Here is a 15,041-nt window from a genome sequence, read left to right on the forward strand (position 1 = left end):
GGATGTGGGATTATATCAGGGAATGGCTCTGAGCCCTTTCTTATTTGCAATGGTGATGGACAGGTTGACAGATGAGATTAGACAGGAGTCCCTTTGGAATATGATGTTTGCTGATGACATTGCGATCTACAGCAAGAGAAGGAGCAGGTTTAGGAGACCCTGGAAAGGTGGAGATGTGCTCTAGAGAGGAGAGGAATGAAGATCAGTAGGAACAAGACAGAATACATGTGTCTGAATGAGGGGAAGGTCAGTGGAATGGTGAGGATGCAGGGAGTAGAGTTAGAGAAGGTTAATGAGGTTAAATACTTGGAATCAACAGTACAGAGTAACAGAGATTGTGGAAGAGAGGTGAAAAACAGAGTGCAGGCAGGGTGGAATGGGTGGAGAAGAGTGTCAGGAGTAATTTGTGACAGACAGTTACCAGCAACCGAAACAAGTAATGGGTCTGTCAAGATATTTACAAAAAAATACTGGGTGGAAGAGAAAATGCTTTCAAGCTATGTATCTGTAAAGTTTGACGAAATTCAAAAGAACTGAACATTAATAAAGGGAAAAGTATAAAACCTGCTTCCTATAACTGCGCAAAGTTAAGGTAACGTTTTAATAGGCATAATATACAAAAGGTAATTCACTAAGGTCAATAAAGCAGAGCTGGCTATTCTAGTTCCTTTATGTCTGGCTTTTTAAATTGTGCTATTACAAATCTACAGCAAATTCAAATCAGATGTAAAGCAAAGCAGTGCACTGGGTTTGTAAAAAGGATGTACAAGTGCACCATTTGTGCATGGCTGATGGTAGCTGAGATATACTTAATCGGTTATCAGTCTTTGTAACTACTCCACTTCTTACCTTCCAGCTCTCCCTTTCTTAACTCTGCCCAATGTCTTACCAAACCCTGCCTAATGTCTTACCAAACCCTGCCATGAAGTAGCTTAAAACCTTTTTTTTAAGGGTGATGTCTGACCAGGCCTGGGAACAACTTTTAATGTTACAATGGCTCTCCTTTTGTTATGGGAATACTAGGCTCTATCAGCTATTGGTATTCCCTGCAATCCTTAACTTCACTTCACTTTTTAACAAGACACAATGAATTTGCAAAAAATAATTCATTCGGAGAAGAAAGAAAAAAGCAGTGACCAATTTAAAGTAAATTATGTAAAAATCAGCAAGTTTTGCCATTTCTCATTAGATTGCAAAGCACAACAATCCTTTCACAGATTGGAGAATATGTAAAAAAAGTGCTTTTTAATTCTGGCATCTCTACTCTGACTTCAACAATGAAGAAAATATTATTAAGAAAGATTAAAGACACTCCACAAAATACTGTTCATGACAGAATCATTAAGATGGGTAAGAATGTGACAGATCAACAGATTACAGAAATAAAATCGGTATCTGTATTTTTTTTGGCATGTGACGAGTCGTGACATGAAGGAAATTGCACAAATTAGCCACCTGAGAGTGTATGTTTCCAATAAAAGTCTCCATGAAGAATTAAATTACTCCTTATAAGGACAAACTCGAGGTGAAGATATCTCTACAGCAATTTTGGAATTTTCAACTGTTAGGGAAATTGACATCAATAAATTGGTATCTATCGCTACAGATGGAACATCCAGTAAAGGCTTTCTTACCCTGCTCAAACAAAACTACTTTTGTTAGTAGAAGACTTGAAAGGTGGAAATCTGTTTCATTTCAAAACATTAAGAAAATATCTGGAAACTACTGGAAGTGTTATTAATCTTTCTGGCAAGTATTACAAAAATGCATAATTCATTTACTGGTCGCTTCAAAGATTTCAGAAATAAAAAGTTCACTCTTTCATTCTTGTCAATCGATTAAATTCTTCACTGTTTCAACAGTTGACAGAGCTCAATTTGAACTAAAACTAACACATTTGAAAAGCAAAGATTTGTGGTCTTCAAAATTTATATCTTTACAAGTGGAACTAGAAAACCTGGAAAGAGAAAAAGGCGACTTTAACCATGAATTACAAATGGACTGAACTTTCCAACTGTCGAAAGAGAGACCAACTGATTTTTGAAACATGGAACAACCTTCCAGACTATTATTGTCAACTCAAAATAGTAGAGTTTGAAATTTTGATGATTTTTGGGTCCACTTATTCTTGTGAACAGATGTTCTCCAACATGAATGACACCAAATGCGAGCTATGAAGTCAGCTTAATGATGTAAGTTTGGAATCCTGTTTAAAATTGAAGTCTTCCAACTACTCACCGAACATGAAACAACTCTGCGGAAATACAGTGTCAGAAGTCTCATTAAATTGTTTTTCTTTATTTCCTATAAGTGCTTGAAGTTTTGGCTTTGTGTTAAATGCATATACTGTATGCCCATATTACATTAAAAAATTGTATCTCATACCCCCTTTTCTACCCATTGCTGCTCTTTGTGAATCTTGCTTTAAGAAGATTGTCGATCCCTGCCATGACTGAATAAGATATTGCATTTGCCCCAATAACCAGACATTCTCTTGCAGTGGCATTTAAATGGAAAACTTGTGTAATTGTTGTCTTAACTTTATATCACTAGTTGTATTTTTCATCTAATGTATCTACCAATATAATAATTAGATTATCACACAGTTCTCAGTATTCTCCTGATCCTGATCAATACAATTCAATTATCAATAAACAAAATATCTACAGACATTAATTAGTTACCTGTGAATTAATAAATCTAATGGTTGTCTTACTCCCAACATCACGGATGAATCTCGCCGATGTAGGGGCTGCATTAAATCTCAGCACAGCATCATGTTCATCTAGTGGAAAAAAAACACTCATGTTTTAGACAGTACAACCAGATCATGTTAAATAATTTTTTCAAAGGTTCATCTGACTTACAGGACATTAAACCAAATAGATTTGTTTTCCAACAGAACACCAAAAAAAAAAAAAAAAAGAAAACATACACATTTGCCACATGTGGCTCCTTTAAAGATTAAACTTACACCTACCAATTTCTCGACCAAGGCCAGACCATCTCAGAGAACCTGCAGATGACACCACAGCACACCTCTTAAGTTTACCAAAAACATCCTTAAAAGGTTTCGTTGGCAAGTAGGACTTCCAATCATCATGTTTATCTTTACCCTCAGGAAATCCATCTGCCAGTGTGAGCATCTTGACAGGATATAGCTTACTTTTTAATTCACAAAGGAGTTCTTCTCTAGATAGTTTCACTGCCTTCTTTTTAAAATTAAACGTCACATTGTACTTGTTCATTGAAAGATAGTTGATCCAGATTTTCTTCAGCAGTGATGTAAGCAAGCTTGTAGATGTCTCCTCATTCCAGACTGGGAAAACCTTGTTGAAACCTAATTTGTTTATCTTATTCTCTTCTTTTGGAATGCTCTTATTGTTCAAAGTGCTCCTGGAAGGTCTCTCAGTGACCTTTTTGTAGCTTACACTGAGCGTTTGAGAAAAGTTACTTTGACTTTGCAGTGAAATAATATTTTGAGCCAAGTAAGTTGTAAATGTTCTTAACTTTTCTTGTGGAGCTTGGTTAGGTTTTAAGGAGTAATCCAGAATTAAGATTACAAGAAAAGCACCAATTACCCACAAAAACCTCTTCATAAAAAAAATCTTAACCATTCTTTTCCGCACGAAGTCAAGATTGTGAAAATCCAGCTATTAAAAAAAAGGGGAGAAAAGAGAAAAATAGATATATTGTAAGTGGTTATCAGTTAATTTTATCAATACATTTCAAACATCAAGCCATTTATCCATCATCCACCCTTCTTAATTCAGTTTTGGTTCCTTGACACAAAGTGGGAACCAACCCTGATCTGGCCACCTGTCTACCGTGCACATGCTCACATTCACTCAGGTGACACTGATTTGGAATTGACATAGTAAACTAGATCCAAGCAAATACACAGCTACAGAACACACATTTCTGTGAAACGTACTTTAGAGATTAGAGCATATGGTTTAGACTTGGCAGCATAAGAAGAAGCAAATAAATGAAAAAGCTGCATGCTGACATTTTTCTGCCTTACAACATTTAGTGTTGTTTTCCTGAATTGAGATTGTTTGTTTCTGTCAGTATTTGGTTTAAATACAGTATTTACAGATAAAAAAATCAATTTTGATGCCCATTAAACTGCTACTATGATATATTTGACAGCACTATTTCTTTTGCAATTTTTTTTTGCTTTTTTTATTTGCACAAGAGAGTAAAAGTGTTGATTTGATGTGCTGGTTTCTTTGAGATCCTTTAAAGTTTTCACAGAAACATAAGAGACCAATGTAAAACGAAAGACAGAAACAGCACATGAAGAAATGAAATAATGGAGGTGATAGATAATGTTATCAAGGTTCACATGAAACCAGGAAAAATTTAAAGCACTAATGACCTGTAATAATCCCAATTAACAATACCTCAAAACTAATGGAAACACTTAACAGAAATTCTCCATTATACCTGTTTTAAAAAAAATAGATCACATAACAGAGGGAGAAAAATCATTCATTTTTCATCCTGATCTAGAAGATATTATTGGTAAAAGGTATTGATCTATGCGGTATGCTGGTGCCCTGCCCGGGTTTTTTTCCTGCCATGCACCTTGTGCTGGCTGGGATTGGCTCCAGCAGACCCCCTTAGGATATAGCGGGTTGGATAATAGATGGATGGTTGTAATGTTCTAAAGTCAGATTAAACAAGCCAAGAAACAGGTTTGAGTTGTTTAATCAGTCTTTTTTTGACATAAATCAGCGTACTCTATCTACCAAACCCTTCACTGAATTAATTCAAATTAACAGTTGGATGGCTGAGTACCAGAGTTTTTCATAATGTCTTATTTTTTTCTCATTTTCTACCACTTGCATATCAGAGAAAATTTCTCATCTCATAACTATGAGAAAGCCACATAATGAAGCCTATATAGAACATGAATACATTATAAATTATGTTAATCAAGGGGTAAACATATTTCTAGCACATCACTTGTTTATAGCTGCTTTAGTGTAAAAAGGCAAGTACATGCTTAGAGGTTAAAAAAAACACTACATAAGACATTTTATTCTTAAGACTGCATGTGTAGCAGAAAAGAGCAAACTCTTCATAAATAAATGGTCACACTATACAGGAGTGTTGCACAATATTGCATGTGACTTGTTATACCAAAATACACATTAAAAGATCACATCATTACTGTTTTCCAGTTTGCACAATATGGCATCATATCATATGGTGTATTGTTCCTATCTGTTTTGCTTGCTGAACAACGGTCTTAAATATGTATGCTACTGAGAGCAAAGACAAATGTAAAATTCTATCAATACAGGAGTGTAAAACAGATGAAGAAAGAAGCACTAGTACTTAAATTATTTTTCAAATCTTGCATTTAACTATTGTGCACAATACTAATACCACCAAACTATGTGATAACATGACAAACCATTATAGGACACATACACCTTGATTTTTCTAATGAGAGACATAAATGCCAATATATTGCCAACATAAAATGGCATTTAAATGCCATGTTAGGACAGTTACTTTCTTCGTTACGTGAATTCATCTTTCCAATCCAGCTAAAATAAGAGTTACCACTTCTAAGCTTAGGTCAAAACTTGCAGAGTCTTCAGAATACACTAAATTTTCATCAGCAAAGAGTTTTCATTGCCACAGCTAAACATCACTTGACAGTCACAACAATACCCAAGACATGTCTTTTCTTGCATACACTCCCTACACCGGTTTTGCTATGACAAGATATTTCACTCAGGATTTAGTTTCAACAGATCTAAAGAATGATTGGCTTTGTTACATTCTTTATTCAAAACCTGTACATTTCTTAATGGTGTGAGCAAAGATCCTACCAGAACTGCAGAGGACCCCATGATTATCAGGCTTTACACAAAAATACATACATATAAATCTGAATACTATCCCTGAAATGGAGATGAATAGTATTTAAAAGAATGACTAATTCAACATAAAAAATAGTGTTGATCTTTCCACAAATAGTTTCAAGCAGATTTTTTCCTACTCAGCAAAAAATGGCGAGATGATTAAAAAGATCATAGCAGGGTACTGAAGCCCTATTAAATAGAGCAGTGCTCAGTGTGCCAAATAGGAGTCAGTTGAGTAAGTTATTTAACAACAGTGTGTAAATCAATAACTCATGCATTTGTTTCTTTTTTATATTAAGCTTGAGCATGGCAAACAAAGAGCATGACAAGTCAACTTTTTGCAGCAAACACAAGTGTGGCAGATAGTGAGCACATAACCAGCATCCTTCAAAACATAATAAATGCCTGATGGTGTTATAATGTACACTTGCTTAACTGCACAATTCAGTATTTTATGGAACCCTTCTATATTTTATTCCACAAATGTTATGGTGAGCAAAAAGTGCATAGCCAGCATCCTTGAGAAGACACAAAGTGACTGGCAGCAAGCAAAGGACAATACATTTCAAAGGACACCATGCTCCTCCAGTTCTTCAATGTATCATTTGCAATTAGAAACAAATACCATTAACTGGTTTGTATTATGAGACTCCTTTATTCTTTGTAGTTTGTATATCTTTTAAATCATTTGGCTTTCCCTATTAATTGTACTTACTACTTGTACTTGCCTATCTTTAACTACTGCAGTCTTATTGAGAAATTTCAATTATCATTTACGAAACACAGCCACTATACCTTGAGTGGCATAAATGGGGGACTGGCCAAGGTAGTCTCTGACTCTGCTGAAGACCTATGTAATGGGGGCAAGAACATGGGTCTAGGGCCAAAACACCAGCAATCAGGGAAGCACGGGTTGAACAAGAAGGTCTTTGATGCAAATGTTCTTCAGATTTGACTGACTGGTAGTGGAAAACCATAAAGGGAACAGCTACAGCAATGGCTAAAGCAAACACCTGTGTATGAGTGGTCATGTAGAATACCTTTCAGATGAAAACTAGGAAATGGCTGGTAGAATGTTTCCTAGGCTACTCTCAAAAAGTTTTGGGAAATGCTGAGCCTAACTGGGGATATTGTAGTGGAAGAAACACTTTAAAAATCTGCAAAAACCTTTTTGAAAAAAAAAAAATAACTTGAGGAACAAAACTCCAGTATAGTTATCATTTCTTACTTCTAACAAACTTGGATCAGTCATGCTAGGTTTTTATACACAAACCAGTGGGCCCAAAATTTGCCAATTTTTACTTGTCTTCAAGTTATGTCAGAAACCCACTTAATATAATTTAGGTCTACCCAGGGCCAGAAGTAATCTTAGCAGAGTTAGGTGCAAAACAAAAAATGGCCCTGAACAGAGTACCAGTCTATTGAAGGCCCAATTCATTAAGTGAACATAAAGACTGGCCCACTGCAAAAAACACCATCTTTTTCTTCTCTCTCTCTCCCTCTCACACAAGATATACCAGTTGATTTGTTATTTATACCATGGATGTGGTGTTTCTTGAAATGGCAGGATGTCTCATGCTAAATTACTGCTACTGACAATTAAAAAAAAAGCATTAGAAATTTACAGTCACTGATCACCGGTTTTCTGTTTAGATGTGGTGCATCTTTGTTTATGATTTCACACCATAACTTTATTCCCAGCTTGTAACAGCTAAATACTGTATTGGAATGGATGATTCATTTTGCACCTATATCTCACATTATATAGGCATTTACTGCTAGATGATATTAACTAAAAATGTTACTGGCAAGCAAAATTTGTTACTAGCTGTGCATACAGATGCCACACTGGAGAATTACTTTGTGTTAGGATCTGAGTGAAGCTCATACATATCATAATTAATTACTATGCACAACACTCCTTAACAAATTCATGCCATAAAAACTATCCTCATTTTTTTTTTGGCAACATGACTAACCGTTTCTGGTCATAATGTAGCTATTCTACATGCAGTACGCTTTATCTACTCACACTGATATTCAGTATTTTACTGCATTGTGCCTTACCAAATACAGTATAAGCTTTCTCTTATCATGGCTCAAAACATTACAATTCAGTGCATCGGGACCTTAAATGTTGCTGCAATTGCTGACATCTCCTAAGGAGTGCATGGCTTATGAATTACCAGTTACTCAGCTGTTTTCACCTTTTTAAAATCTGCAAGACAACTCGCTCAACAACAATCTGTTATCTTGCTCTACTTGAGTGCTTGATGGTTCTCAGCAACTAGTTATTCTGTATGTTCTCCTGCTGCCTGCGTAGAGGGTGCTAAACATCATTCTTCCATTTATTTCACTTCAAAGGCAAAGGTATTTTTTGCTTTCGCTCATTCCTGTTTCTTAAAAGAATATCAATATTTACGAAAGTCTGCATTACACTTTGAGTAGCATTTATTATTTTGCCATTTTGTGGAAACAGGGTGGTTCTCTTACTTCCTCTGGTACATATATAAAGCACAGTTCCTTGATAAATAGTCTGCTAATGGTTTTATTGTTCCCTGTTTCTCTTTCTATTATTAACTTATCCCTGTGCAACAGATGCCACCAGAAAAACTGAGAAACATACAGTACTTGGCTATCTCATAATTGTGCTTTATGTCCAAAAACAAGGATTGTGGTGATCACCTGACAGCCGAAGAGTGGCTCCTAATCATTCTGTTTCTTGCCCTCATTTCTTTTAGGACATCTTAAATTTCTATGACTTGAAAGACTAACTTAATTGAACAAACATGGCAAGGTTTTCCACCACATTCCAATTATCTTGTTCAATGCATTGTGTGTCAAAAGTATAATGTTGGAAAAGTAACACAGACCATTGCTACAGACTACCCAAAGGGTAGGTACCATTAGGAATGTGCAAATGTGCAGTTGTTTAAATAGTATTGGATTTTATGAAGGGGTCCTTATTGATAAAAGACTTGTTTTCTAAACAAGTGGAAGCTTCTGCAGATAAAAAGGCAGGTTCTGATACTGTTGCTGTTAACAGAACATATCTTAATGGTTATAATAACTTTTAAGGCACATTGAAAAATCATTGTTATACATGTTTAATTATTCCATTCATCCATTCAGGGTTGCGCCCGTTTCAGCAAGCAATCCCTGATCAGGGTGCCAGCTCATCACAATGTGAATACCAGCACATACATACACTAATGGTCCCAATTTAACATCACCAAATCCCCTAACTTGCATGCCTCTGAAAGGAAACCAGAGCACACCAAGGAAATCCATCAGGAAAACATACAAACTCCCGGCAGGGACATGACCCCCTTACTGCAACAGCACTACCCCTGCACCACCGTTCCCCCACATGTTTAACACATGTTTCAATGCATTTCATCATGAAAATTATATCAAGTTTACATCTTTGTATTCTAAAATGTTAAGAGAGCTGTAATATCATGAATGTGATATATTCTGTGTGGCGATTAGTGCCTGCAGGCTCCTGTCGGCATAAGACAAAGCCCATTTAAGAAGCATGGAGTGATTAACAACAGGGTCAGGGAACACCAAGAATACAAATCATTTGACGTGCTGCTTTAGTTACAATGGGTGTTTGAGAAACTCTAGTAAATTAAAAATTGATTTAAGATGAAGGTTTTGACATTAAACTTTAATGACAAATTAAACTATGAGATTACAGTTGACTTTAATCTCAACATAGACATTTTTTCTTTCACTGTGTCCATATTTTTTTTTCTTCTCTGTGGCCCTAATACGTTTCTTTATGAGACTCAGTGGCTGCCTTTTCACGTCGACTATGATATTTGACTACTTCTTTTTATTTTGGGTACTGTGTGACTTCCTGAACATGAACTCCTGAGTGCCTCCACCATGCTGTGTCACTCCAAAAATTTCCTTTTGTTGTTTCTAACACTGCTTAAATTCAGCAAATAGCATGCTTTTCCTTGCCTCCACTTCAATGTACAGGATCTCCAGTTCACAGTTGCTGAAAGTCTGCCTTTGTACATATGTTTTGCCATTGTCTTTTAACAAAACACTGAACAGAAGTTGCTATTTATATTGATTTGTATATTGAAATAGGCAAAATTCTGACTTGAGTTGGGGTGGGGCTATAGGCATGTGTATGTGTGTTATGTTGATTAGGTTTTATAAAGGGAAAGGGCGTATAGCTTTGATTATGAACAGTTTTATGCATCTGAATTATTTTGTGCCTATTCACATTTCTCGTTTTGTCCATACGCCATGTTTTAGTGTGAATTGTGCGCAATATGTTATACACTCACCTAAAGGATTACTAGGAACACCTGTTCAATTTCTCATTAATGCAATTATCTAATCAACCAATCACATGGCAGTGCTTCAATGCATTTAGGGGTGTGGTCCTGGTCAAGACAATCTCCTGAACTCCAAACTGAATGTCACAATGGGAAAGAAAGGTGATTTAAGCAATTTTGAGCATGGCATGGTTGTTGGTGCCAGACGGGCCTGTCTGAGTATTTCACAATCTGCTCAGTTACTGGGATCTTCACGCACAACCATTTCTAGGGTTTACAAAGAATGGTGTGAAAAGGGAAAAACATCCAGTATGCGGCAGTCCTGTGGGCGAAAATGATGCTAGAGGTCAGAGGAGAATGGGCCGACTGATTCAAGCTGACAGAAGAGCAAATTTGACTGAAATAACCACTCGTTACAACCAGGGCTGTGGAGTCGGAGTCGGAGACAATTTTGGGTACCTGGAGTCGGAGTCGGCAAAAAGTTAACCGACTCCGACTCCTACTAAATTTAAATGGGAATTAAAAAAGTAAGTTGAAATGTCCCAATTCACAAACAGTCATAATGAACTACTTCTCTGCTGTAAGAATAAAGCCCAATGCATGCAGTGCATAATGTTACCACAAAACGAACATGTCAAGTAACCATGAAGCATGCTTTTCATTGACTGTATGCGTCACTATATGGGATGTAATGCACAGGTAAGGTGCGGCACCGCTTTCCATTGTGTCGTGTTCCACTGTTACAGGGAACTGTGAACCTAGCCTAAAGCCCCCCATACATTTACAGATGCACTGCCGATTTCTCGGCCGTTCAACAAGTCATCACGCGTCAAAAGCCTGAAAAATAATCTGGTGTGTTCTCAGCTCCGTCGGCTCCCCTTCGCTATGCGCTAGTGAAGGGGGCCGAAGGAGCCGAGAACACAGATCTCCCTACCTGTCTCCAGCAGAGGCTCGTTCTGCTGATCAGCTGGCCGGTGAGTGACACAATGCACTAAACTTCCGGCTGGCTGACAGAGGAGACAGCCACTGCAGCAGACAGAGGCATCACATTACTTTGGATGGGGGCGGTGGTCGAGATTTTCGGCAAGCTGGATCTGCCCATCCATGAGGACACCCGCAATCTGCGGCAGCTAATCAATTGTGTTTGTCTTTAATCTAGCATTATAGTAGAGTGTTGGCTTCCTAGCCAGTAGTTCTGTGGTGAAATGACATGTATGTTGCCTCCCTTTCCTTCAATGGATGTAGAAAATACATTAGCATAGTATATAAATTCAGAGGAGTCGGAGTCGGGGAGTCGGATTCGGAAGATTTAGAAACTGAGGAGTCGGAGTCGGAGCATTTATCTACCGACTCCACAGCCCTGGTTACAACCGAGGTATGCAGCAAAGCATTTGTGAAGCCACAACACGCACAACCTTGAGGCGGATGGGCTACAACAGCAGAAGACCCCACCGGGTACCACTCATCTCCACTACAAATAGGAAAAAGAGGCTACAATTTGCACAAGCTCACCAAAATTGGACAGTTGAAGACTGGAAAAATGTTGCCTGGTCTGATGAGTAAACGGAATGAAAACATGGATCCATCATGCCTTGTTACCACTGTGCAGCCTGGTGGTGGTGGTGTAATGGTATGGGGGATGTTTTCTTGGCACACTTTAGGCCCCTTAGTGCCAATTGGGCATCGTTTAAATGCCACAGGTTACCTGAGCATTGTTTCTGACCATGTCCATCCCTTCATGACCACCATGTACCCATCCTCTGATGGCTACTTCCAGCATGATAATGCACCATGTCATAAAGCTCGAATCATTTCAAATTGGTTTCTTGGACATGACAATGAGTTCACTGTACTAAAACCACAGTCACCAGATCTCAACCCAATTGAGCATCTTTGGGATGTGGTGGAACGGGAGCTTCGTGCCCTGGATGTGCATCCCACAAATCTCCATCAACTGCAAGATGCTATCCTATCAATATGGGCCAACATTTCTAAAAAATGCTTTCAGCACCTTGTTGAATCAATGCCACGTAGAATTAAGGCAGTTCTGAAGGCGAAAGGGGGTCAAACACCGTATTAGTATGGTGTTCCTAATAATCCTTTAGGTGAGTGTACATGACGCCCCAGGGCTTTATCTTTAAGAGCACTGTTGAGCACTGAAGAGTACATCTTTAGTATAAAAACAATATGGAAGGTTTCAAGGCAACTCAGGCTTCTTCTCCTTGCCTGAAGAAGAGGCCTGAGTTACCTCGAAAGCTTGCATATTGTAATCTTTTTTAGTTACCAATAAAAGGTGTCATTTTACTTAACTTCTCACTACATTCAGAATGGCTAACATGGTACAACACCTTAATATAAACACAAGGAAAAGAAAATACCATGTGAAAAATGCAACTGTTCTCACTTCTACAGAAGTCTCACAGGATAAATAAAGTATACATCTTAGTCATCTAACCATCTGCTGCTTTTACTGTAGGCAACTCAAAAGCTTTCACTCAAACTTGAGGTTTCATTTCAGATGACATTTGACAATACTACCTAAATTAATCAGAAAAATAGATGCATGATATCAAAGAAAAAGTTTAAGTTCTAAATTAGAATCATGATTTTTTTTTCAAATATAGAAAAAGTTAAAAATGGTTTGATGTTTAAGTATAAGTATTTTATGGGGAGGTGTCTGAAGAGTCTTTCAAACAGGGCCAAATAAAAAAGTACATCAACAGAAAAGCATCTCAGATATATAGCTTTGTTGAAACTTTGCCTTTGGTCAAACATAATCCTCTTCAATATACATTATTCTTTAAAAACTCACCATTTGAAAGTTAAAAATAAGGTTTCAAAATGAGATAAGACCTAAGGTTAACTATAAAAAATAAAGACACCAAAAGATGCAAAAAAATGCGGACAATAAAAACATGAAAACATAATGTAACTCAAATATAATACTGCTCGTATTCAATAGATAGATTTTTACAAACTATATCATATAAAGTTTATTAATATCTGCCTGTGCTTCAGTGCTAAATCTAGGGTAGCTTTTATATCTAAGTTTAAGAAAAGAAAGTGAACAATTATCAAAATCAGATACTGCACATAACGTTTTAAATACAAGGCCTAAGCATCAGCTTTACTAAATATTCCACTATTAAGCATAGGACAAAAAAAAGCACAACACAGAAAATAAACTGTTAAAAACAGAAACAATGTTATTACACTGTATGTAAATAAACTTCCTGAAAGTATAACACTAGTTTCTCGCTTCAGAAGTCATGAGGTTTAACTGACAGAAGGCAAGCTCACCTGCTGTGCTCTGTTCTGCAAAGATGAACCTGATCGTGGACGTGGCAGTCGATACAAATTTGCTTCTCTGTCTATATACTGTACATCTGTGATCACACTATTAAATCCACTGTGATAACTGCAGAATTATGATAAGCTGCCTCTCATCAATAACTCGAAGGCTACTGTGGATACATTCATAAGTGCAAAACAATAGGTGCAAAAATCAGAACCAGCACTTAATTAGACATTATATACCAAAGGCGTACTTGGACTCATTTATACTTTTACAGTTTCCTCAAAATGACAATGACAGACAGTACTGAAATTTGTGACTGAATTAGAGATGATTCTCATAATGTCTACATTTGGTGAATATCAACTGTGCTGTGATATTTCTAAGGATTTCATTGCTCAGCTGTCAGCATGTTCTGGGATGCTACGTCCATTGCTTTTACAGTGCTGGTTGCAGATTTCAAAACCATGGATATATCAGATTGTGGTTTCAAAACCAATGACCTTATAATATAATTTTTAATACAGAAACTATACACTGTACATGTTCTCAAACTCCATCACTAGAATTTTGCCAATGAAGCACACCTGGGTTGTGCTACATACAATCAAATTTAAAGCCACAACTGATCTACAGAATATTACATATCCCACACAATTCTTTCACATATTAACTATGGCTTTTATAATGTCTGTGTATTCATGTAATCTGTTATTATAAGTAAACAAATAAAGTATTATAATAATTATTATAAATAACAATTTTGCTCCACAGGTACAGTTCAATATAATTTTGTAAAATGTTCCATGAATTTCTGACAGGGTAATAAAACAAATCCTTCTGATACCCTATACACCAAAAAAGTATTGAAAGATATAATAGTCTAGCAAAATACCCGCGCTTCGCAGCGGAGAAGTAGTGTGTTGAAGAAGCAATGAAAAAGAAAAGGAAACATTTTGAAAATAACGTAACATGATTGTCAATGTAATTGTTTTGTCACTGTTGTGAGTGATGAGTGTTGCTGTCATATATATATATACATATATACATATACACATATATATACACACACACATATATACATACATATATATATATACATACATATATACACATACATCCACATATATATATACATACATATCTACATATATACATATACACATACACACACACATATATAAACATATATATACATACATATATACATATACACACACACACACACACACATATATATATATTAAGGAAGAAAAATGAAAAACATCGCCGTGCGAACTCAGTGCGCTCAGTTTATCAGTAAAGTGCGTATTTGGGAACACCGTAGTGCCGACTTGGTTCAACATTACTTGGCAACAGGGAAAGTGGGGCAAGTTGCACTGGTGCATTTGTGTCTCCCATAAAAGTAACTTCACTTGAAATCACATTGTGATTTTGCACGGGTAAAAACGTCTGCTGAAGTGTCAGATTCTTCTTTAACTCTTCTGCTTTCTGTACCTTGTGCATTCCATTCAGGTCTTTCAGGTTATCTTGATGTTTTGTCTCATTGTGCCGTCTTAGATTAAA

The 15,041-nt window shown here is 36.7% G+C and overlaps 1 protein-coding gene across 2 annotated transcripts in view; it reads right to left on the reverse strand.

The window, feature by feature from the left end:
- LOC120533855 (beta-galactoside alpha-2,6-sialyltransferase 1-like) overlaps positions 1 to 15,041 on the reverse strand; it is a 64,373-nt gene that overhangs the window by 21,937 nt on the left and 27,395 nt on the right. For both annotated transcript variants that reach the window (XM_039760901.1, XM_039760910.1), the window contains exons 2-3: positions 2,981 to 3,653; positions 2,685 to 2,785 (exon numbers count right to left, since the gene is read on the reverse strand). In XM_039760901.1, coding sequence (XP_039616835.1) covers positions 2,685 to 2,785; positions 2,981 to 3,617 — 738 coding nt within the window. In that variant the 5' untranslated portion in view covers positions 3,618 to 3,653. The remainder of the gene's footprint in view (positions 1 to 2,684; positions 2,786 to 2,980; positions 3,654 to 15,041) is intronic.

The sequence above is a fragment of the Polypterus senegalus genome, chromosome 1, assembly GCF_016835505.1.
Source record: "Polypterus senegalus isolate Bchr_013 chromosome 1, ASM1683550v1, whole genome shotgun sequence".
In the NCBI taxonomy this organism is placed as follows: domain Eukaryota; kingdom Metazoa; phylum Chordata; class Cladistia; order Polypteriformes; family Polypteridae; genus Polypterus; species Polypterus senegalus.